Source organism: Aspergillus nidulans, chromosome V (assembly GCF_000011425.1).
Source record: "Aspergillus nidulans FGSC A4 chromosome V".
NCBI lineage: Eukaryota > Fungi > Ascomycota > Eurotiomycetes > Eurotiales > Aspergillaceae > Aspergillus > Aspergillus nidulans.
The window spans coordinates 124,607-149,075 of record NC_066261.1 but is presented as its reverse complement, the minus strand read 5'-3'; the positions used below and the strand labels follow the sequence as shown (position 1 = coordinate 149,075).

Here is a 24,469-nt window from a genome sequence, read left to right as displayed (position 1 = left end):
TCCGGTCTGTTACTTCCGTTGAGTCAGCGGTCTTACTGACTAACACGTTACCAGCATTCATATGCGCGATATGAACATAACCATATAACTTATTTCAAATAGATTCATGACCCAGTGGGATCGGCTGTCAGATATGTGCCGTCCAAGCCTGGTTCAAGCCTGGTTCAAGCCTGGTTCAAGCCTGGTTCAAGCCTTTTTTGGGAATTGATATAAATGGACTTTTCATTAGGATCTGGACTGTATTGTTGTCTTTAAATCCAGCTGACTACCCAGCATGTCAGCTCCATCCGCTATACAAGAAGCTACACAAGAAGCTAACAAGAAGACATTGTCTTTCCCGACCCCAGATGGCGGCCATTTTTGGAAATTTCCCTTCGTGGCCAAACATCAAACCGGGGTTCTTCGTCGCCGTCAGCATCAGTTTGCTGATAATCCAGGTCCTCTTTCTCGCCAACCTCTCCTACCTCAACGGATCCCAGTTCAAAGAATTTGAGCACACCCACAACCTCAATATCCCAGATGCTGACTACGACGGCGGTATTGTTGGCCAGTCTGTTCTTGATGTACTATCTACTTGAAGGCAACACCTTTCCTACGGTTAAGCACTTACCTACCGAGAACTTTCCTGCCCCGAGCGATGTACGGAGTGCTGTCTGCTCTGGTGACTACTGGGGCGCCATTCATCAGTCTAGCGGCAGCCCTGGTAAATGGAAGCAACGCCGTGACTCCGACTACGCTTGCCTATGTCTGGAACGGGGCCAAGGAGATCAATATCAAGCCGAGCAATCAAGGGACCTGAGTTCTCTACAACAGCGTGTCGATGATCATGCCCATAATTATGCAGTTCTTCTTCATGATGGCGCTTAACGGCGTCTCAGCGCAGTATAGACTCTTTTCAACATTAAGCTGGTCGACGAAGGGGTTGATCCGGATGTGCGTCTCGGTATTCTACACCCTCGTCAGCTGCCTCTGTATGATTGGGTATACCTGGGCTTTCAAGGAGGATTGGGCCGTGAACAGCGCTTAGTTTGTGCTAAGCTGGATGACTATCTGGCTGTACATGCACATCAACTTCCTACTGTTCGATATCATGACTACGTTCATTCCTATGCAGTTTATGCCCTTTTGCATTCTCACCTGGATGATCACACACGTAGCTAGCACCATCGCTCCGTTTGAGTTGAGTCCAGGAGTCTACCCAGGGGTCTACCGTTGGGCCTATGCGCTTCCCGCGCGTAAGGCGTATTCGATTCTCAGCCAATTCTGGAGCGACGGGTGCAACAACCAACCATACTACCAATACTCTTCTCTTGGTGGGTCATCGGAGCCCTTGTTGTTGTCTATTCCTTACACTACCGATGCAGGCAAGCGCGCATCATCGCAAGACCCAAATCTCGGACAATGCGATCAACGAGAACCAGGAAGACCGGCCAAAAACACCGGGCAGGTACTCCAGATCGCATTCTGTCCCGCGACAGGCGTTCCCCGATGGAGTCAATCCAGCTTGAGCAGCGTGTGTATGGGCCCAAATATTCTACTATGTTAGGACCTTTGATAATCGGTAATTTTCTTGTTTGTGATAGAAGTGTTTTTCGCTTATACTACTTGAGGCGGACTTTGACTGGTGAATATATATAGTGGGACATGAACTAATGGACGATGCTGCTCATTTCTATCACATTAAGAACGAGCCTCATAACACTTCAAAAACCCGCCAATACAGTAGCGTTAATTAATCATATGTTGAGTCGTCTGAATCTGAGATACAGCAAGTAGAAAGGAGTGAAAGTTTCAAAGTTGGAAATAGCTGGGATATAGTCGAACCGCAAGTAGTAAACTAAGTTCTGGCTAGCCTTACCAATAAATCATGGAAGAATAACAACTTTCTCCCCAGAAACTCCAGCCCTGTTCTTGTCGAGCGCCTCGTCGATCTTGCCCAACCCGCCCTCGACTATAACGGGCCGGTTGGGAGTGAACTTGCCGGTCGCCAGCCAACCATCTTCCCCCCCAAGGCTTTTCATTAACGGCACACTCAGGTATCGCAGGTCGGGGCTGCTCCCCAGACCCAGCACCTGACGAACATCGATCTTGAGTGACTTGGAAGCACCAAGTTCCTTAGCCTCTGAGTTGACGGCCTGGACTACGACCACCTGGCTCTCGATGCCTGCTGAGTTGAGGATCTCGACGCCGAGTTTCTGAGTATCAGCATTTGAGATGGCGTCAAAGACAAAGTCCAAGGGAAGACCGTTGAGGGCAGCCACAAAGTCTTGCGGGCCTGCTTGCTTCCGGTCAAGCACCACATGGGCTCCAAGCTCCTTCAGGTGCGCTTCGTGGGTGAGACTCGAGTTGGTCACGATCCGGTCGTAACCAGAGAGTCTCGCAAGCTGAATAACATACTGGCCAACTGAGGAACTGCCACCAAGGACGACAAGAGCATTTCCACTGCCGGCGCGGTCGCCGCCCTGCTCCCAAGGGGGCGGGGCGAGGCCCCGGCCCGTCTTGTCGTAGAGGCCGGTGATACCGGCAATGGTGGCAAGACTGATGCCCGCCGCCTGCTGGTCGCTGATAGCTTTCGGCGTCTTGCCGACCAGCTCAGCTGGCATTTTGCAGTACTGCTGGAAAGTACTCGCGTCGTAGTTGCGAATGATGCCCTGGAAGAAAACGCGGTCGCCAACAGCCAGGTTCTGGACGCTGTCGCCGACAGCGACTACCTCCCCGGCAGCATCGCTACCGAGCACTGCCGGATAGGAGGTCAGAAAGACAGAATAGTCGCGGATCTTCCAGTCGACGGGGTTGATGGCTGTCGCGGTGACCTTAATGGCGACCTCGTCGCTGCCGAGGGGCCCGAGGGAGCGCTCGGCAATGGTGTGTTCAGGGCTCTTCTCGTGCAGGAGAGCAGCTCGAAATGATGAAGGAACAGACATGTTCACGGGCTGATGGATCGACAGCAATCCAAGTAGTTATTGTTGGATAGAAATAGAAGAATAATGGAAATGGCCCATGGAAGCCCGCAGATACTCGTAGTGACTGTCTGGTCGCGAGCGGGGCTCGCTTGTGTTATTTAAAAGCAGATGACATCATCTTTATGCATGGAACTATGTATTACATGCATTATTTAAACGTAGAGGTAGCTGAGGTTTATATATGAATTTACTGAAAGACGAGTCCCGTAGATCCTCCTTGATCAGATCAGCCGCCTTCTCTGCTAGAGCAAAGACAATTGCCTGGATATTGCCCCGCGGGATCAGGGGCATGATGCCTGCATCAACAACACGCAAGTTCTTCGTGCCATACACTCTCAAACGCTCGTCCACCACCCCACCGCTCTCTCGCGGTGCCATGGCCGTGGTGCCTGTGACGTGGTAGTGGGCCACAATACGGTCCCGAGTTAGCTCTCGTGCAGTGTCCAGGTCATCGACGCGTTTGCTGCTGTGCAGACGACGACCGTGTTTCTTGATCAGAGAAGCCATTGGTTCGGTCGAGGCCAGGGTCTCGAGCCACTGAGTGTGCCTCGCATGGATCTCAAGATCAAGAGGATGCGAGAAGAACTTGGGGTCAAAGACGGGCGGCGCATAGGGGTCGCTGGAGGCCAGGTGGACGTGGCCGCGCGAGAAGGGACGGTTCAGAACGGAGACAATACTAACGAAGCACTCTGGCTCAGACATGCCGAAGATCCCTTTAGGGCTCGGACCCTTTTCTGGCGTGATCTGGAAGGGGGCGAGGGTATATTGGCCGCTGGGCTCCGTCTCATCCTCCAACATCTGGCGCAGGATGTGGTACTGAGCCTCACAGCCGGGACGCCGAGGGTACTGGTCGTCGTCGAGGTATTGCTTGAGGAGCGCCTTCAGCTCTCCATCCTGCAGCGAGGGAAGCGTCATGTAGGCAGACGCCAACGGGCAGAGTCCGAGAGGACCGGCACCCGAATGCTGCTGCCAGGCCTCCATGGCCATCTGAGCCACGGCCGGGTCCCGGAGGGCTTCGCCTGATTGCCGGCCGTCTGCGATCTCCCAGCTGAAAGGCACGAATCCATGCTCTTGCAGGTTCTCGCCGACGTTCGCGTTGTCTACCAGAACCTCAATGCCGTGCTTTTCCAAGAGTTTGGCGCCGCCAATACCAGACAGCTCCAGCAGCTGGGGGCTTTGACGGCCCCGGCCGAAAGGACGACCTCCACAGCGGCGGCGACCGTCCGCTGCACTCCATCCTTGGGAGTGAACTGCACGCCAGTTGCAACGAGCGAGCCGTCCGCCTCTATCTTCAGTACGATCCGCGCGACAGTGGCATCGGCGAGGACCCGCAGATTGGGCCGCTTAGCAACCTCCTTATTGTAGTATGCCACGCCAGCGTGGCTTCGGCTTTTGTCCTTTGGGTTGATGGTCGCCGGGTTGCAGAAAGCTCCCTTGGACACCCCTGAAATGGGATCACCAGTCAGTCGGTGGTTAAGATTCTCGAACACCTTGGGCCAGGCGGCGCTGAACGCGGGATAAGGCCCGTCTCCAAATGAGATATGCACAGGGCCGTTGCCGCCTTGCAGCGTCTCATCGATATATCCCAGCGAGAGTTCGTCACGGATGGACGGGCTTGGGGACGTGAACGTTTCGGATTTGCGCAGGTACTCGGATAGTGAGGCCCAGTTCCAACCCGGATTGCCCAGTTCTTCCCACGAGTCGACGCCCTTCTTGCTGGGGTAGATCACCATGCCGAGGTTGATGGCCGAAGAGCCGCCCAGTGTGCGGCCGCGGGGCTCGGCGATTTGGCGGCCATTCAATCCGTCCTGCAAGAGAAGGAGAATAGCATTCAGCATTTGCTTGACCCGTCAATGTGCCAGGCATTTGACAGGAGGCAACTGACCTGTGGTGGACTGGTGATGCACCAGTCGAAATCCGGGTCGAAGTAGGTGCTGGCAGCGAGACCAGGGATTGAAATACGAGGATCTCTGACGCTGTTGCTGCCCGCCTCAATGACGAGGACTCTGACCTTAGAGTCCTCAAAGAGACGGTTGGCAACGACAAGGCCAGCAGTGCCTCCTCCTCCGACCACAAAGTCGAATATCTGCGACTCCAGCCCGTCTACGGCCGATGTGTCTGCAGGATAAGCCATCCTCGAGAGTGGGCATCAAGCGCGAGTGTAAGGAAGGAGGGAAAAGCCTTGGACCAATTTTAAGGTGGTCTGGAAGTGGCCTATTTGAGTAACAAAAGCGAGGCGATGGGGAGGGGGTTATGCGGTGATTAACGCTGTTCATGGAATAATCCTTTTGCCCCCTGTTACCAGGCCACGATCATTGTTCCACCCTCAGGGAGAAATGGGAGACGTCCCTGGACCTGTCTGCTATTTTTCTAGGCTTCTTGCTGGCTAGTGTGCTGTCCAGTAACCAGCAGAGTGGAGTGGGTAGTGGGGGGGCATTTCCTGTCTGGTCCCGGCCGGTAGGATAACATAGAACGGCTATATTTTGACTTTCTACGATCATTCTGCGTTTACTTAGCGCATTGTTGACTTAGTATCTAGAGGGTCAGGCCCGGGATCCGGTGATCACGGTGACCGTGTTTGGGGCCGTGGCGACTCTGACTACAGTCATGAGGTTCGCCTCGTTACGAATGCGGAGAGTCAAGTCCGTGGCTGCTGACTTTATGATCGTTGGCGCTCTGGAAAGACGACCCGTCAGAGCGGGAGTGCTCTTGACTAACGAGGGCAGGTTATCTGCTGTATCTTCATGGCGATCCAGTACATATGTGACTGTCGTGATGTCCCGTTCGATAACCGTCCACTGACGAGACACAGTATCTATTGTCGGTGGCTGTGGTAGGAAGGTTGCCACGGTCGACCTGTCCTCGGTTGTGGTCACGCTCAAGGTAGGCTCTATCCTAAGTGCTATGCGAGTGCAAGCGCTGACAAGTTTCAGACCATCCTTCCCCTAGAAGTCCTGTACGGGATTGTCATGTCACTAGTCAAGAGCTCAATCACCATGTTCTACTACAATATCTTCAGCACGAAAAAGTCCTTCATAATCAGCGTCATTGTGGTTATGATCATCGTCTGGCTGTGGGCTATTAGCGTCGTCCTTGAAACGCTCCTTCTCTGTCGACCGCTGGCGTACAATTGGGACACCTCGACCGACGGAGAATGCGGCGAACGGAATGCAACCTTCGTCGTGGCCGGAACGCTGAACCTGGTGACCAATTTAATGGTGATGGTGCTTCCCCTCCCGCACATCTGGAAGCTAAAGCTCAATCTGGCCAAGAAGCTGGCTCTGACAGCTGTCTTTTGCATGGGGCTGCTGTAAGTCTGCCGATGTTGTATTGGAATTTCTTGATTTGAACTGACATGATCAGCGTGTCCGTCATCAGTATTGTGCGCCTGATGGCATTGATGGCTATCGACTTCAACGACATCACTTATACGCTGCCAATGGGCGTGCTCTGGACAGTGCTGGAGCCCCAGCTTGCCATCGTCTGTGCCAACATGCCAGTTCTCAAGCCGATCCTGTCCCGGATGTTCCCTAGGTTGTTCGGCTCCACAAACCAAAAGAGCTATGGAGTGTCGGATCCCCAGGCGTTCGAGCGGCTGGATGAACGAGGCTATTCACTTGGTAAAGTGAGCCGCAATCCATTAGATACACACGTTTCGGGCGGAGGTAGGTTGAAGGAGAGGTATACCACGACTACTGCGGAGCATAGACGAAGAGTCGCGGAATTCAGACCAGCAACGTCTGAGGGACCATGCGCAGCAACCGTCCGCCATCAATGTCGTTCAAAATTTTGATGTTCACTACACTACCAATTAGATCTGCCTGGGGTTGCTATAGTGATATTATATCATTCAGTAGAAAGACAGCCGGCAATGCCATTTTCGAACACTTTTACGTACTTGCCGAGTCACCTCAACAATGAACAGAGAGCTGTTGGATGCGCTTGGGATGATAAGCTTACTGAGTATGCGGTTCAGCTTTTCAGTCCTGTTGTATCCCACCGTCAAGCAGAGGCACCAGAGCCCCGACGGGTTATTTTCGGCCGCCAGCAACGATGACGTAGCAGGTTTGCCCTTTGGTGAGTAACCACGTTTCTTTCTGAGAGATGAAGAGGATAAAGCGATATCAGTGTCATGAGTCATGTAAAACATCAACAATGTCTTATGTAGGAGGCAGTTAATGCTGTCTTCTGACCTTATGCTGTCAAGGACGTCAGCCCTGGCATTGATAACCGTGGCTGTTGCCTCCCTTCTCGTCATACTACGTTATACGATCTCTAATGAGTGGTAACTCAATATTTACCCTTCTAACATGCCCTTGGCATGTTTAAATGAAGCGAACGGATTGAAATGCAAACTCTTATGTTTACATGTACTTGGGCGTAATCTATATTCTCTACAGGATATTGTCTGGTATACTTACGAAAACAGAGAAACCTGACAAAGGGAGGAAATTACATCTGAAAATGAACACCAGGTTATAGATAGTAAGAGCCCAAATTAGATAATAGAAGACTTATATTGTAATCAGGCAAAGTAGGGCGCTGACGGGTTAAAAACAGTCGATAGTGATCGACACCGTTACCCAGAACAGCGGATAGAAAATGCTTGATAGGAAATAGTATACCCTGCGAAGTAAACTCTACTCCTTTACCCAAGAAAGGCTAACCGTTTGCTGCACTTAGGTGCTGCAAGATGCAACACTGGGGACGTTCTCACAGCTGCCGTAATCCTCACCACCGGTAACCTCGACGTCGGACCAGGTCCAGTTGGAGCAGGCGTCGTCACCGCAGACGATGACAATGTTGTATCCATCTGAGTCAACGGCGCCGGAGCCGGAGATGTTCTCAATGGTGAGGTCGGTAATGGGGATGCCCGAGGTCACCTCGCCGTCGAGATCACCGCCGTCATAGTTTTGTTCAATGAGGATACCATAACTGGACGAGGTTAGAGCTGGATTCAGAACTGGGCTGGAAGGGGAGCCTACTCGGATATGGACTCGAGGCTGATACCAGAGTAGGTGACGCCCTTGATCTCACCGGTCTCGCCGGACTTGGCCTTGATGCGAATGCCTATACTTGCGAGTCAGTAGAGAACAGCGGCACGGCGTCTGCATGGATACGCACCGTTGACAGAGTTGGAGACGGTTGAGTCCTTAAAGGTGACGGTGTCGACCGTGTTGTCGTCGCGTCCACCGACGCTGCCGATCGACAGACCGTGTCCACCAGAGCAGGTACCGCCGCTGAAGGTGATGGAAGTGCCGGAATTAACAGCAACACAGTCGTCCTGGTTGTAGACCTTGGCGCCGGTAATGACCACGTTGGAGCTCTCGCCGATATCGAAGCCGTCTGTGTTGTGACCACCCGCATCGTCACCGGCGGAGTTGTCAATTGTCATGTCGGTGATGGTCAGCCCATCGCAACCGTTGATGCTGACGGCCTGGACGGGGGTGTTCTCAATGTAGAGGTTCTGGATGGTCGAGTCGGTCAGATCGTGGGCGTAGAAAAACTTGGGCTTGGTAACGCCGCCGTTGGAGCCCTCACCATCCCACCAGCGGGATCCGTCGGGGTTCAGCTTGGCTCCATCGGCGCCCTTGATAGTGATGCCGTTGCCCTTGATCTGGAGCAGCGGTCCATCCCACTCCTCGTACTCCCAGGAGGTGGTGCCCTCGAAGATGACCTGGACTGGAGTTAGCCCTATCCAAACAGCTGACTGGAGGAACATCAACCTACAGTGGTATCGTCCTCGAGGTCGCTCAGGTCGAGGGTAGTGCCCGATGGAACGGTGATGTCGGACAGAGTGATAGTCGCGCAGTCGGTCTGCGACCTGCTAGCAGAAGCAGCACCGTCCGAGCCTGAGAAGGTGCAAGAGTCCCGCTTGGCCAGAGTTGGAGACGCGGTGGTCATTGGATAGGCCACAGGGGTGGCCATCACCTCAGTCGCGAAAGCGAAGAGGGCAAGAGGTCCAAGAGCGTAGAACATTTCGACCAGCGAAAGATGATGAATAATGAATGACAGAGAAGATTAGGAAGATTAGGAAGGAGAGAAAGAGAGTGTGTTGGGGATGGAAAGCCCATCGTTGGTCGCAGACAGGCACTTTATATAGGTTTGCCGCAGTGGACATGGCCTTTCTGGCCTAGCCTGGCCAGGCCATCATCACCCCCCACCGTTTAGTGACCAATCTATTTTGTCCTCCAATTGCAGGTTTGGTGCTGTGCATTTACTTTGTAACGTGTGAACCTAGTCTGAGTCAGGAGTCAGCCCTGCCAGTGCCCAGAAAGCTTCGTATTTCTTGTTTCTAGCCTTCTGGGCCCAAGCGTGAACAGGGTGGATCATCTCCTGTTTCATCGAGATGGAGGACATGTATCGTAGCTCTGCAATATTGTATTTCCGAGGGGTGTTGACGAATATCGTATGGAGCTCGGATTCTCTGACTCGGATCGGTGTTTCGTCTAGACAGCTATTCGGTGATAGTATGGCATCCACCTGATGACTTCCTCCGGGCCAACCGACCAGCTTGAAGGCACAGATTGAACTCCGTCCGATTGAACTCCGTCCGGTTCAGGAGAGCACTTGGGCCCGTGATAAGCTCAGTCCATCCCATCGACATTAACTCTAGATACCTTGCAGAACCACAGCAGTAGAATGTAGCTAAAGCATCGTGGTTCAATCACACTATTTTGCATCTTCATTGCCATTTTCTGGTTTTTAGATAGAGTCGACTTGGAGAAAAGGCCAATAGCGAAGCCATTCTGAGCTGTCTCATGAACCCGTTGGTGGAAAAAAAAACCCCAGTGAGAAGGGAGACAAGCTTGAGATCTGTCGATCTTGCCCTTTTGAAGGTGGTCGACCTGCGATTATGCTGGTGGAATTGGTCGCTAACTCCTTCAATCAAACGAGTGGCCCACTGCACTTGTAGGCAAAGTCCCTGTGGAGTACAAAAGTGCACTCAAATTAATTACCATCATCTAGCGCCCAAGTGGGCAATAACTCAAGATTTCTTGCAGAACAAGACTGCATTGGAGTAACGCGTTAAAGCTCCAGCGAGACCAATATCTTGGTGGCTTGCAGACCGTGCTGTTTGCGCGCCAGGCTTTGTGGGCGTGACGAGCATAGGGCTTTGAGATCACTTGCCGAGCCAGTTTGACCTATCTTATTTGACAGGTTTCTGCAGTACTTGGTGTCACGGCACTGTAAAAAAGGCTTTTCTCATTTAGTCACGTTGTCGACAATAGCTCTGATCCATGTTGCTAGCTGTATGCTGTGGCCTCTGCTCAACATTCCTTTCTGGTCCTGAAACCGTGCTAGAACCGTGCTAGTTAGGTTGATTGCTGCTTCTCCACGGCATATAATGCGAAAAGTCAAGAACAAGGCGTAGGCTGCGGCCACTCATGGCCAGGGAACTGAATGTTTTGGTTAAACCGAACCGCCACCTACGAGGGGACCCTTGCTCGGTAGCTAGATTCGCCTTGCCCGGCAGCATCTTTCATAGTAAAGTAGTCTTAAGCCTATGCAAAGTCATCGGGTGTGTCCAACCTAGGTGTTCAAGTAGAATTACCTGAGGCGATTCCCGATTTGGCCGAATTGTCAATAGTTGATCCAGCTACTCTCTAGTAACAGAACAGGCCTTCTTGGACAACGCACTAATTCCGAATGTTATTCCGATTCTTGATTGTGCTTCTACAAACACCTTCAACAAAATGTGGTTTCTCCCCTCCCCTCCCGAGCGCAGCTCCCATGGTGGGGGAGGCAAGGATATAAACAAACAGTGTAAGAATTCCATTGCCTGGAAGAGTCTGTTCAGACAGCGGGTTGAATGCTAGAGTGCATGCTGTTCCGACGTGGGCATGGCCTCGTTTGATTGAAATATGTGACCTCCAGATATTTTCTGGTAGCCAGAGCTTTTTACAGACCATATACTCCTATCTCTATTCTTTGCAGCATCATTACTTGTATCTGGTATAAACGGTGGATCCACAGAAGACAATGACTTTACTAACCCGCGATTTAGTCAACGCATTAGTAGCTACCCCATCTCGTCGCTCAGCGTCCTCAGATATGTATATCGAGACATCCGCTATGTAAATCCAAGCGATGACCAGGATCAGACTCCACAGTACCAACAAACTTCCCATTTAGCCCATTTATAGCTGTATTCATTTTTCTTCGCTTCCACAGAACTGGACTCTCAGTTGGTGAACACTAGCCTACACAAGACAATCTAACAACGGTAAAGATAACAGCTCTCAAGGGTCATGAAGTCAGCACACCAGGGAATATTGCGGAGTCTGCACCATTGCTGCACTTAGTCGGTTCGCATCACAGTCGAAGCTAGGCGATTTGCCGTGGGATTTGTCCTATTTGCCACATCGAAAGAACGCGATGGACAAGTCACATAACTATATGGCGCTGTTCCCCCCTGAAAACAAGTCGGCAATTGTGGAGGCTAGAGAGTTCCCAAGGGGAGTCCCAGGAACCTCGCTCGGGATAACCGACCCAGATCCAGGATCGGGGGTGGCTACATTCATCCTATGAGTTACTGTAGGATCCACAGGACACGGATCAAAAAGCAAAGATCGCTCCAGAACTAGCATGCCAACCTGTCAAGGGAATAGGAAGAGCACCAGGCCATATATTGACACTCCGTGCAAGAGGATCTACCTTTGGTATTACTCCAATTTAAGACGTATCGTGCTGTAAATGACTACGGAGTGTAGATGTATATTTCCAATTCACGTTTGACTCGACCGGGTCAATAGACATCATGCAGCAGAATTTACAGATCATTCAGCTTTCAATTCGTCCCTAATGCTCAATAATCACCAGAGTATCATTCTCTGTCCCAGAAAGGCTAGGGCCCTCGTCAATCATTTCCAACCTGACTCTGGACTCCACCTACCTCGGGCCATCTACCTCTACAGCGGTGGAACTAACGCACGCGTCACCCACTATTAATCTCTGTCTCTTGTAACTGAGCTTATTGAGAGTTTGCCAGGTCTTTGTCAATGTGCCCTTTTACTCTGCACCAGAACTCGACCTCGAGAGCATTACACTGAACTGGTAGGGGTACGATCGTTTCAGAGCTGGTATACCCAACTGCTGCAACTTATGTCCGTTACTTGGAGCCGTTCATCGCTGAGCGCCAAAAGCCGTCGACGTGGCGATGGTGGTGTGGTGCCAGCTGACAACAGTCTGGAGCCGCAAAATCTGTTGGTACACGGCTTTGTTCTCATTCATATGGTCAAAATGACATCTGTTCCTCGGGCAGGAAGGAAAGGTCTCTATGAAACACTAAAGTGAAGGACTCGTAAGAAACGAGAATAACAGCCTTGATTGGGTATTCATGTGCCATGCCATACGCAGGACAATCCTTCCTGGCTGCCTATAGCCCATGCCAATACCCCATCGTACAACTCATTCTTACTCCAACATATTAAAAGGCCGCCGAGTATGGTATGTCGGTAGAAGGTCTGTATAGCCGTTTCGCGCACCATAGAGACCGCCACTGCTTCCCGAAGCTGTCCTCCCAAGGGCTGAGAGGAATGATAGTACGCGTGCTGACACTCAGTGACTAAGTGCTTCGACGGTGGTACGATCGATAGCTAATACCTCATGCAAGATGGTTTAACAGGAGACATTAGTCCCTGCTCAAAGGCGGTCATCAAGGAGATTATAATTCTGACCGTTTGCGCAGTGTTCAAGCTTAATAAATCTGTGCGAACAAATTGTCTATCTCTTCCAGGCTTTGAAAAGAGCGGAAAATAAGAAGGACAGGAAGATAACTGTTATTGGTCGACACCTGGTATACTCGAAATCCGATGAAGATAAATCGTTCTGACGCATGTGCAAGGGCAGGGATATCTGATTTTACCGCTGAACAAGAAACCCTGGCCTCAGGAGGAAGCCCTAATATCCGTTTATCATTGACGACAATCCAGTTCCTCTCATCCACAGATATCTCCGGACTCGCTTTGGACAAAGGGGAGATATACTCACCACGCCTGGCGTGAATGTTGAGCGGCCCTCGGTTGGTGTCAATGTATGAACAATCCTGAGAAAAGTGTAGTTCAGTCACAATTCCCCAGTGCTCAGGGTCTGCTGCAGGCTACCTGTTGCCGTGTCCCAGAGCCGCACTGTCTCGTCGTACCAGCTGGTCGTATTTGACTATCAATCCCCTGAGCCAGCGTCGACCTTACGGCTGCTGGTTATCAACGCTCCACTGTCGGCCCGAACCGGGCAAGACTCGTTGCCTTGTCCAGGGTCCCTGATTAATTGATGTCCCACGGCAGACCATTACAATAAAACTACAACAAGTAAAATACTGTGAGTACTTGTATATTACTGCCAGGAATCTAGATATATAATGGATATTTGTGCAGAGAAGCCTGCTTAGTTTGGGTTCTCATTACTCTGGGAGCGAATGCAGATGGGGTGAGCTATCGTGCGAGTATATAATATAACAAAACCCACAGGGCTGTTCACGATACTATATAGTCATAGTTTTTGAATATCGGCAATAGTATCGTCAAATTCAAAGCTTGACTATCTTGATCGTCAAATAATATCGTCGAGATCCTCAGGTGCCGATACTATATTGTTAAATATCATTGCCGATACTATTATCGTTAAATATCACATGATTTTACCTACTTATGATAATCTTTGCCTGATAGATATGAAGTTTTACAGGGTTATCCTGACTTATATTCTTAATAAGCTTAGGGATATTATTCTGCTTCCCTTGAAAAATTTTCCTGCTCGACAGCTAAATATTTTAATATTCAAGACCACTGATTCTAAGGATTAAGTTGCAAATTTTGCAACTATGGCCTTAAGTGAAAATGAACGAATGACTACTCGTCAACGACGACCTAATTACCTTCTTCTTAATAATGGGTATGATGATGAGAGTCTGCCTGAAGATCAGATATCTGAATCCTTTCAAGCAGAACTTGATACATTTACCAATATTACCACTTCCTCTGATATTATGCCTTCGGAGTCAATATCACAGACCATAGCCAGCGCAATGCCCACTGAAACCCGCTTTCATTACTCTCAAAAACGACCACGGTCAGCACCAGTTACTGGCTGGGTTTGGGATCACTTCCAGATTACTAAAGTGAATCGGGAATGGACAGTATGGAAAACTAGGAAAAGGATGTTATCAGACAGAGATATCTGATGTGCTTATTTTGACGATAAAACTGGAACTTAATATCTTTGGAGTTACTAAGATTGATTAAGAAAGACCTCTACCACCAATATGCAACAACATCTGGAGAAACATTCAATCTTTGCACCTTATTCCCAAGCCAAAGCCTCTGTTAGATCAGGGCAGCCTAGTATTATGAGCTTTATCACCAAGCAAGAGAGTCTCTCACATCAAGAACACCTTGAAAAAAACATTCTTTGTTGGATCATTCGAGACAAACAAGCATTTATAACTATCAAGTTACCAGAGTTTCAGCAGATATTTCAAGATACTCCAGGAATTATACTTCCATTTTCTTCTCAAGCAACACTTCGCCGGCGGCTTATAGATAACTTTGAGATACAACGTTTGCAATTAAAAGAAGAGCTTAAAATAACATGCAAGTCTATTGCTTTGTCTCTTGATATTTGGACAAGCCAGAACCACCTTCCAATTCTTGGTATTATTGGCCACTGGCTCATGGAGGACTTTATATACCAGGAAAAGGTGCTAGAGTTTACAGAACTCCATGGAGTCTATAGTAGAGAAAACCTTGCTGCTGCTGTTCAACTAACTCTATCTGAGTTGGACCTTGAAGAGAAGTTAATCATAATTACTGGAGATAATGCCAGTAACAACAAGACAATGGCTTCAGAGCTATACTATACTTTAAAGGGAAATATAGGTGAAAGCAGTATACTTCAGTTTCAAGGACTTGATAGTTATATCCGCTGCCTAGCTTATATCTTGAACTTGGTTGTGAAGGACATTCTTCGAGCACTGAAATCTGGCAGTAGTGAGGAGGCATATGCTGCCTGTATTAGTCTCTGCAATGGACAGCCTATATCTACACAGTCAGCATTGGCAAAGCTCTGAATTCTCAGTCTTTGGATTGATCGCAGCCCTCAACAAAGGCAAAAATGGAAGGATATTTGCCGATTCATGGACCTCTCTGATAAATACATTGAATATGATGTTGAAACTCGATGGAATTCTACATATTGAATGCTTGATGATGGGTTATAAGCAAAAGCCCAGATTAATCATTTTCTGGCTCTCCAGGCTGAGATCTCTCCATTTACAGATAATGAATGGTTACAGCTTACTCAAATACACCAAGTTCTTGCCAAATTTAATGAACTTATATTATTCTTATCTGAGAAGAGACCACAGATCAGTCTTGCTGTACCACTTTACTATGAGCTACATGATTTACTATACAAAGCATCTGAATCTCAAGGAGCCTTTGCAGGGTTGGATCATGATATTGCATATGCAATAAAGGAAGGCTTAACAAAGTACAAAAAGTACTACACATTCATAGATAATTGTGATGTGTACTACACAGCTCTGATCCTGGATCCTCAGGTCAAAGGAGACCTAATTCTGAGTGAGATTGAAGATAAAGAAGCAGGTAAACTTATTTTAAAGGCTATCCGTGATAATCTTTACCAGAGATATTCTCTTCCTGAGAGAGAGCTACAAGGAATTGGCTTACCCCAACTGTTTATACCAACTTCCCAGTCTAGCAATGTGGAATCGCGAATGCTCCAACGACTGCAACCAAAAGCCTTGCCTTATCATTCTGATATTGATCAATATTTTGACAATCCTCGAGTTACTATAGTTGATACAACTGATACAAATTGGCTTTGCAATTGGTAGCGTGTACATAAGGATGAACTGCCTCAAATGGCTGCAGCTGCAAGGGACTTCCTTGCAATCCCAGCCTCAGAAGTCGCGGTTGAGAGGCTATTCAACAAGGGGAGAGACTTGCTAGGGATTCGGCGGCACTCTATGAAGGCTGAGATGATGAGAATGTTGATGTTGATAGATGATGCCTACTCTACTTAAACGTTAGTTGCAAAGTATCAAGGATATATATTATAAACAAGCTGAAGCAAAATAATCGTAGCTAGTACTAATTAAGTAACTTTGACAATTTGCTGATATTGTCAAATAGTTGCCGATGTAGTATCGTCAAAGGCATGGCCTGCCGATCATGATCGTCAAATAGTATCGTCAAGCTTAATGATAGACTATATAGTATCGTCAACGATATAGTATCGTCAAAATAGGCAGATAGGCAAATCGTGAACAGCCCTAAAAACCCATGACCAGTCCAAGGTCAAAGCCTGAAACGCATTGGACTTCCTACTCAGCCAAAAAGGGCTAACCCATTCTTGGAGATCTAAGTTCTGATAATATACTGCCTATCAAACCAGAACTCGCTAACCCGTGCGGACTTTGTAGCCCAGGGGTAAGCGCCAAGAATCCCTCTTGCGTAAAGTCCCCCAATCAGGATATATCCTGCGCATGGAAACAGTGACACATCTAGAAATTGGGTTTATACACCATGTTTGTACTGTTTGCCAGCCCACGGGTTTAGACGACGTACCCAAACCCGACCTATCACGGGATTGGCGGACCCCCGTGATGAATAACCCGCGAGTTGTGTCAAGGTCTATGTGGAAGGAAAGCCGCTCTGCAGAAGTTAACACTGTCACTATAGTATGCGGTTAGGTGCGTGCGGGGCGTGTGTTTACGGGCTCTTATCACTGAAGCAGGGCACTAAAGTCGATGCGCTGGGCGGGAGAATCTATAATTTTTGGTACGCGATCAGCACAAACCCTATAAGATTTGATTCTACGATATCCTTTGCAGGTGATAAGGCTTTGGTATGCATTATGCACAGATACCATGGGGGCTGGGGAAGCAGCTCAACTCCAGATATGTTGGACATATTATGCTTTTCTGGTAGAAATCCACTTATTAAACTCGAGGATATCGATATTGATATTATCGTGGGAAACAGCGAAGATCCCATCTCCTTGCTATTCCGATCCAGACCGCTCAGTATTAATCTACCATTACCATCAAACTTGTTCCAAAGTCAACATCAACAACATCCTCCAAGAGCTTCATTCCTTCCCAGCAGCTACCCGGCATCGCATAGCACAGGCGCCAGACCAGGTATGAAAAAATAGCATGAGCAGAAGGAGCCTGCCTGCCTGCCGCCGGACTACCTACGGTGCCCTGCCCCGTCATGTCCTCAAAACACCCAACTCGGGAGGAATCGACGGAACCTGGCAAAAGCCCCAGGACCAGGACCCGGATACGCCCCAGCGCCGAGGGGGTGGTCGGCGCACATGCGGACGTCGGCCATCGTAACGCCCTCAGGCAGCTCTGCTGGGTCGATCCTCATCACACCCATAGATCCGCACTCCGCTTCGGCCGCGGCGACCTCGTCGGGGGTTGCGTCTGGGCGAAGAGCGGCAAGGGCAGTGGTTGCCGAGATGCCGAGCAGGAGGGATAAGTAAGTATGGAATTTCATGTTGGCGGTCAAGTTGGTCTATGATCTTATCTAGTGGTGTGATTAGCCCTAGAGAGAGAATAACAAGATAAACTCACAGAAGAGGGCTGATCAAAAAAGAGAGATCTTGGCATGGAGGAAGGAGATTTCGTACCTTTGAATCTCACGCGGAAGTACTCGAGGGGTATGGGTGTGTATAACGGTAAGGATGGCCGGTGCTTATACACTGGGAACAAGAGACAAATATATTCGGAAGCAGCAGGCTTGGCTCTATCTGTTACTAGAAGAGTATATATAACTCACGTGCTCACCGAGACTGTGGCAAAGTTCAGTGCTGGATTCTAACGCTTAGTCTGGGGGGAAGCCTGCTTTTTATATACCTAGCATCACTGGTGTCAGGCTAACAAGCAACGTGGTCTAAAGTCACCCCGGGCAGCCTATTGGTGATAACCCTCTTTTGCTGCCTGGGACTCACTTTCCATAAAGAAAACCATCATTTTAGCAAAAACTGTTATTACATTATTATATAAAGATCTATCCGATCACAGGCCCTTCAAGTGCAGTTATGAAGGGTATTCAGAACTGGAAGGGTATTCCACCCTGTTGCTGCTCTTAGCCACAAGCATGCACACAAGAAATATCTGTATCTGGCTATCGTGTGCCCACTTGCAAGGGCAAGGCAAACCTGGCCCCATCAATGTAACCTCAGTAATACCAAGGCACGGTCCGGACCTTTATTCTTGCAGGACGATCGTAGGCAGTGCGTGCCCTGGATCGGCCAAATTGAAGTGGGAAACAGCCATCCTTTACCCAGAGTAGTCATATGCTAGCAATCCAGGGAGTCAGATTGAATATGAGACATTATGGAGTGGCGCTCTGTTGACGTTCTAGATGGTTAGCGCGAATTCGGTTTTCTGACACCACAAATCATGGTGCCACCATGGAGGTAGTCTCAGAGGCCAAGTGGAGCTCTCGATGCTTGTGGCCTGCTTCCTATTAGGCTCTTCAAAATCCCCGGGGTAATTAATCACTCTAGTGATGCAGGGCTTCCTTCGCTCTCTTCTGTGGCCAATAATGGATCCTGGAGCCGTAGCTTTTGTCTAAAATAAGCGCAAAAAGGGCCGCTCTAACTGCTGTGTCTCAGTTCAAGGAAGCTAGGTGTCGAGGCCTCCCCTAAGACAATCAACAGATAATAGGGATTTTTATTGGTTGGCGGCGATCGTGATAGCACTTTGGCCGAATATCCTTTACTGAGGTCTGTCCTGATAGGCTGAGCCGGAAATAGGAGAATTTAGCAAGGTAGCTAACCACTCTTAGAGACCTATCGCATATCTTGGACTCAGAGACAACCTGCCTCAGCAGAAGAATAATTGGAAGCTACTGAGCTTGCCTTGTATAAGTGTAAGTTGGCGCAGAAGGCCCGACGACATCAGCAAATTACCGAATATACTTGGTTTATTATCGCTAAGAGAAAGGACCAGAATTGACAGGCAGCTGCTCCAGGCTGTCCCCCTAATAAAAGACCAACGCGGACGTTCCCAGCTGCATCACGCCAGTTCTACACTACATGGACTATACGACTAGCAGGCAGGGGATTGGCGCTGGTTTAATTTAACCAGTGGTTAATAGGGACTGAGATTGTTTCGCGCCTGCAGTCACCGACTTCGCCAGCGGTATTCCTCACCAAAACCTTGCTCCTTGGGAGAGACCACATCTTGTGGTCAGTTCAGCGGAAGGCGGGAGCCCTTGGTGTCCGAAGACCCTTGGTGTCTAGATGGTAGTGTCATCCCATGGATATGGACGCTACTTTCTTTAGAGATGAGATATAAAGGCGAGACTATTCCCATCCATCCAAAGTTCACCAGGAAGATATATATTTCTCACAACAACAGAGTCTGATATCCAGTCCTCCCACTTGCCCGGGGACGCACACAATTATCTACAATTGGTATGCCTCCTTGTCTCTTTCCTGCTTATCCATACTTTGATAAGCATACTTACCTCTCATGGTCTCTAGCTACTGCGTCTACGATGAAGCGCTCCGTCACCATTATCAGCATGCTCGCCTTCTCCTCCGCGCTGACGCTCACCCCGCGAGCCGCAGAAGGCGACCCCGTCGTCGAATGCGGCAATCTCGATGTCATGACCATCGACCCTGTCGACCTCCCCGCGGGCGTTGCCCTCAGCGACGTCCGCAAATGCCTGGACCACCCGCTCGGCCGGAACCGACACGTCAAGGGTGCGTCGCTGGCGCCGCTCGACGCGGTCGATGCCTCATTCTACAACAGCGCGGTAGACACAGGCACCAGCCCCGTAGAGCCTCGCTCAGACAGCCTCGGCGTTTTTGAGGAACGAGCGTGCTACAAAGACGCCCCGTACGGGTGCTCTGGGGGGTATTGCTGGAAGGCCTGCGGGAATATTAACAAGGGAGAGTGGTGCTGGACAGCTAAGAAGGCCGGTTTGGGCGCCTGGATTAAGTGTAGTAAGTGGCAGGACTGCGGGATTACAACGTATGCGTGTGGGAGGGGAGGATGTCCGGCCTGTGGGTGTGGTTGCTAGCGGTAAGACCGTATGGATGGTCACCGTACTCTAGAGGGAAGTGTTAAGGTAGAGGTGGATAATTCGTGTTAAAATCCGAATGATGCCTGTTTCTCCAACTACCAATTATGGATTATCAGTACCCCTAATACTGCTCCTGCACCTAATCCACTTCTTCAGCATCTTAGCAGTCTCCATGACTGCCTCATATTCCTTCGCTTCAATGAGCGCAGGGATTTCGTTTATTTTTCCTGTGGTCCAAGAACAACAGATAGCTAAACGCCATCCAAATTCCGGCTGGAAGTTGCTGATGGGTCTAACGTCTCGCTTATCCTTCAATATGGATGTGCACATACTTCTGACGATAGATCCGATGCCTGAATGCATTGCTCCCTTAGCGTTGAAAATTTGTCCGTCCCTGTTGTCTACATTCCCTGCAAGATTTTCCTTAGCAGTAACGCCGGAAGAAGTCCTTTCTCGAGGGTAACGCCACCAGTTGTGCCGGGGAACAAACGGCTACTTGTTCATCCACATTTGATACAGAATATCGCTGATTTCGTCGGGAAGGATATATACTTAAAAGCTAACCCTCGATCAACCTGATTCTCTAGTCTTAGTTCATTCCCCATTTCCACTCCACACGATTCCTACAAGAAGTGTTTCAATCTACACCCATGCTTCTACGGAAACGAGATCCTGGTTTGTGTAGACAAATAATTGCACAAGACTCCTCAAATTAGAGGTTCTCATATGAGTTTCAGTTCCCCGAGTCATGTATCCTTCGGCGGCCAAAAAACGGGCGCGTTCAGCCCACTCAAGCGCCGATGGTTGCGGTTGACACATCCTGCGAGGAGCCCGTCAGCGTTCGGTTACTTGGACAACTTGTGGTATGAAAAAGAAAGCGAATTCATGTTAAATCTGATAGAGATCCAGAAATGGAAATGTGTGTTGTGTACGGAAAACTGCGAGATTGACATAGGATAGCCCGAGCGAGAGCCAGGCATGAGAAGTGCAGGATGATTGGATCAGAAGCACAGGAGATTACTTACAGAAAACTCCGTCATATATTAAGACTTGTTATTGTATTGTAAATGGGTCTAACAGTGGATCTAGGGCATTCACGTGTGATGTAGGTTGAGCTAATCTGAAAGAATAGGGTTTCAGCCGCAACTTGCAACAGTCAATAACAAAGTATATATGGCAGTCAACTGCCCTAAATTAGATGAAAGAAAGCCGTTACCTCAAGCACATGCCCAGATGTCACCACTTCTCAGTTCTCAGTACGGCAATATTCTTGTTCGCATCTCTTCTTCCGTCCATTTCCAGAGCCGCGCTGTTGGCTCCAAATCCTGCGCAGCCTTCCTGGGCTGCTTCATCCTCTGTCCGAGCACAGGGTACTCCCCGCTATCAGCTGCCTTGAAGTCTGGCGACGCAACAGCAAAGACTGGGTTGTAGGCTCCTTCCCTCGCGTGCGAGTACGCGCGAAGGGCCTTCAACACAGTGTTGGCAAACTTCGGGAAAGCAGTCTGTTTGCTAATGTTAGTATCGAGATTTCCCGGGTGGACCACGGAAGTTCGAATGCCCCTCTTCGCTGTCTCAGTACCATCGGGCCCGTAGAGTTTATTGAGCTATTTTGCGTGCAGGATGTTTCCCACTTTGCTCTGCCCATAGCGAGACCACGGCACTCCTTTCTCCTGGTTCATGTCCTTGACGTCGATCCCATCTTTTCGGGCAAATCCGCGTCCGTCGCTTGTATCATGAACAATGCGAGACCCTCTTCCTGCAGCGTCTTCGTCAGAATGTCAAGCAGATGCCAGGTCAGAACCCAGTGGCTAAGGTAATTTGTCTACCACTGAGCTTCGAACCCGTCACAGCTGAATGCAAAGGGTGTCGCCATAATACCTGCGTTATTAACGGGGCTTTGCAGTTATGATTCCTTCTCCTTGGACTGCTTCGCGGCGGCGATGACAGACTGCCGGTCCATCAGATCCATGTGGATGAAGTGGACGTCACCGTGGGGGTATCCGCTCGAATCTTTTCCATGGTGGCTTCGGCCTTACTGGGCGATCGGGCGCCCATGTACACGTGGGCACCTTGTTTGGTGAGCTCTTCGACGGTGTGGAAGCCCACCCCGGTATTGCCACCGGTGATCACGTAGACTTTGCCTGCGAGCGCAGCGACGGCGAAGGGGAGGGTGGCCATCGTTGGTAAGCGATCTGTAATGGAGGGGAAGGGGAGACGAGGAAGGCAATCATTCCCTGGCAAGCCTAGGGTGCCTGTAGCTATATCAGGTCAGCAAATATAGAAGCTAAACTCGCAGGGGAGTGGAGGTCACCGCCGCTCGCCAAGCTAAAAGTCTAAAAAGTGTCGTTACCAGGTAATCTGATGGCATTTGTTTATCCTGCGGATTACAATTTTCAATACCTTGGCAGGCATAAAGTCCGCTGGAGCTGAAGCTGATCAAGTCTGCAGGCTCATCTGAATTGGGGCAAGCGATGGTGGCGAAATGCACGGGCTCGATGTGCAGTCGAAGATGGGGGTTTGTCATTTATAGCCTCGGCCTCACCGAACTCTGTCTGGGGATCGACCTTACTATATTCTAAGCTGCATATCTGTGTGCTTATTGAAGGATAAGTTGCAGTACTGTGCTACAGATACCACCAGAAAGGGCCCCTAGTGCAGCGGTTCATGAATCAATACGACATGACTGAGCTCGACCTGCCCTCCGTGTGTTGAGCTCTCCCGGCGTGTTCAGACATACCTGTTAGTAGATATTACTAGAGTATGCTTATATTCTTCGTAGTTCTTGAAGAAACTGCTTTCTCTATAATTAGTACCCGTCAGAGCCGGGCCGGAACATTCTCCCTCCTTCCTGCAACGACGATAGATTCACCCAGTCAGAGAACGTGTCATACTCACCTACCTATAGTCTGACAAAATAAAACTAGTCGTCTCAATTAAGTGCAAACCTTCAAAGGCTCGTAGGAGTAGTTGGGAACCGTATCTCTCAAACTATAAGAATATACCGATAATTATTCTCAATAAATACCAATAGGCGGGTGCGACTAATGTATATCATCGCTCAGAAATGCAATAACACCCAGATTCTTCCTCATAGCTTCTGCAAAACCCTGAAGCGACGTCTCAGATCCCAATGATGCACTTACGTCAACCTCAGCAATCATAACGTGGTTGGTAAGCGAGCTGCGCATGTAAGCGAGCTGCGCACCTGCATACAGATTTTCTATACTTTGACCTTTTAAATCAACCACAACACCTTTATATAATTATTATTTATCTGGACAAGCATTTCTTCTATGCCCAACTCTACTACAAGCACTACATGTAGGTAATGCCTGTATCTTTGGTGCTTGTGCACCTTCTGCTGGTGGCCCGCATGGACCAGGTATTGCCTGAAAAAATGTATTACGAGCTTCCTCGAGCTCCTTAGCCTCTTGTACAGACAGACTATTATTATGAGCTATCCATCTATGCGTACGAGCTTGCTTTTGCCTTTGTATGGCATTTTCAGCACGTAGCGCCCTATTCTCTTGCTCTAATAGTATGCCCTTTTATACTAGACTTGTTAAACCACGGGTTGGGGCGGGTTTTCAGGCCTAGCTGATCCGCCCACGCGGGTTTTGGGGTGGGTTACCTTCACAGTAAACCGCCCATGGGTTTAGCAAATAATTCTAACCCAACCTAAATAACCCAAAATAACCCAGTTATGCATATCATTACTCTAATAAGCAGTGATCTACATAGTTAATAAAATACTGTATTTAAATACTGTATTATAACTATCTAAGTAAGCAAATATAATCTAAATACAGTAATATACCTATTCAGATATCTTGGCAACCCAGCGGGTTGCTCCGCCGGGCTTTGGGGCAGCCAAAAATATCCAAAACCCAATGGATAATTAGAAGGTCTAACCCAACCCGTTTCTTGGCGGGTCGGGGCGGGTTGGGGCGGGTTTCGTGGGTTGGGTTTAACAAGTCTATTTTATACTATATTTGACAGCTTTTAATTAGCTGGTCTAGGGCATTATGAGACAGTGATAGTAGACTTTTTAAGTGCTGTTTAAGAAAGTCTCTGAGTAAAGAAGCTTGCTTTAGAGCTTATCAATATCTGCTAGTATACATAGGTAAAAAGTGCTTGCCTGGCTTAGACTTGTTAAACCCCCCACGAAACCCGCCCCGACCCGCCCCGACCCGCCAAGAAACGGGTTGGGTTAGACCTTCTAATTATCCATTGGGTTTTGGATATTTTTGGCTGCCCCAAAGCCCGGCGGAGCAACCCGCTGGGTTGCCAAGATATCTGAATAGGTATATTACTGTATTTAGATTATATTTGCTTACTTAGATAGTTATAATACAGTATTTAAATACAGTATTTTATTAACTATGTAAATCACTTCTTACTAAAGTAATGACATGCATAGCTGGGTTATTCTGGGTCATT

At 49.0% G+C, this 24,469-nt stretch overlaps 9 protein-coding genes across 9 annotated transcripts, besides 1 other annotated feature; 4 read left to right on the top strand and 5 right to left on the bottom strand.

The window, feature by feature from the left end:
• Positions 1–24,469: part of a sequence feature (contig 1.150 1..109819(1)) that runs on past both edges of the window.
• On the top strand, positions 107–1,628 carry ANIA_11075 (uncharacterized protein; the record flags this gene model as incomplete). The annotated part of the gene is made up of 4 exons (XM_676508.2): positions 107–184; positions 282–550; positions 1,039–1,513; positions 1,584–1,628. The coding sequence occupies 4 exons, from the start codon at positions 107–109 to the stop codon at positions 1,626–1,628; spliced, it is 867 nt and encodes a 288-aa protein (XP_681600.2).
• ANIA_08330 (zinc-binding alcohol dehydrogenase family protein) lies at positions 1,776–2,924 on the bottom strand (the record flags this gene model as incomplete). Its single annotated transcript, XM_676507.2, has 1 exon — positions 1,776–2,924. One exon carries the CDS (start codon positions 2,922–2,924, stop codon positions 1,866–1,868), a length of 1,059 nt encoding a protein of 352 aa, XP_681599.1. The 3' UTR covers positions 1,776–1,865.
• ANIA_08329 (GMC family oxidoreductase) lies at positions 3,096–5,097 on the bottom strand (the record flags this gene model as incomplete). Its single annotated transcript, XM_676506.1, has 3 exons — positions 3,096–4,085; positions 4,115–4,771; positions 4,849–5,097. 3 exons carry the CDS (start codon positions 5,095–5,097, stop codon positions 3,096–3,098), a joined length of 1,896 nt encoding a protein of 631 aa, XP_681598.1.
• Positions 5,960–7,020, top strand: ANIA_08328 (uncharacterized protein; the record flags this gene model as incomplete). The annotated part of the gene is made up of 3 exons (XM_676505.1): positions 5,960–6,273; positions 6,327–6,628; positions 6,821–7,020. 3 exons carry the CDS (start codon positions 5,960–5,962, stop codon positions 7,018–7,020), a joined length of 816 nt encoding a protein of 271 aa, XP_681597.1.
• On the bottom strand, positions 7,643–8,942 carry ANIA_08327 (endo-polygalacturonase pgaC; the record flags this gene model as incomplete). Its single annotated transcript, XM_676504.1, has 4 exons — positions 7,643–7,898; positions 7,949–8,033; positions 8,088–8,640; positions 8,694–8,942. 4 exons carry the CDS (start codon positions 8,940–8,942, stop codon positions 7,643–7,645), a joined length of 1,143 nt encoding a protein of 380 aa, XP_681596.1.
• Positions 14,227–15,030, top strand: ANIA_11074 (uncharacterized protein; the record flags this gene model as incomplete). Its single annotated transcript, XM_050612112.1, has 1 exon — positions 14,227–15,030. The coding sequence occupies one exon, from the start codon at positions 14,227–14,229 to the stop codon at positions 15,028–15,030; it is 804 nt and encodes a 267-aa protein (XP_050468066.1).
• On the bottom strand, positions 17,207–17,601 carry ANIA_08326 (uncharacterized protein; the record flags this gene model as incomplete). The annotated part of the gene is made up of 2 exons (XM_676503.1): positions 17,207–17,506; positions 17,566–17,601. The coding sequence occupies 2 exons, from the start codon at positions 17,599–17,601 to the stop codon at positions 17,207–17,209; spliced, it is 336 nt and encodes a 111-aa protein (XP_681595.1).
• Positions 19,499–20,898, top strand: ANIA_08325 (uncharacterized protein; the record flags this gene model as incomplete). The annotated part of the gene is made up of 4 exons (XM_676502.1): positions 19,499–19,949; positions 20,374–20,488; positions 20,617–20,704; positions 20,746–20,898. The coding sequence occupies 4 exons, from the start codon at positions 19,499–19,501 to the stop codon at positions 20,896–20,898; spliced, it is 807 nt and encodes a 268-aa protein (XP_681594.1).
• On the bottom strand, positions 21,283–23,217 carry ANIA_08324 (uncharacterized protein; the record flags this gene model as incomplete). The annotated part of the gene is made up of 7 exons (XM_676501.1): positions 21,283–21,633; positions 22,019–22,287; positions 22,572–22,597; positions 22,767–22,877; positions 22,925–22,928; positions 22,975–23,017; positions 23,173–23,217. 7 exons carry the CDS (start codon positions 23,215–23,217, stop codon positions 21,283–21,285), a joined length of 849 nt encoding a protein of 282 aa, XP_681593.1.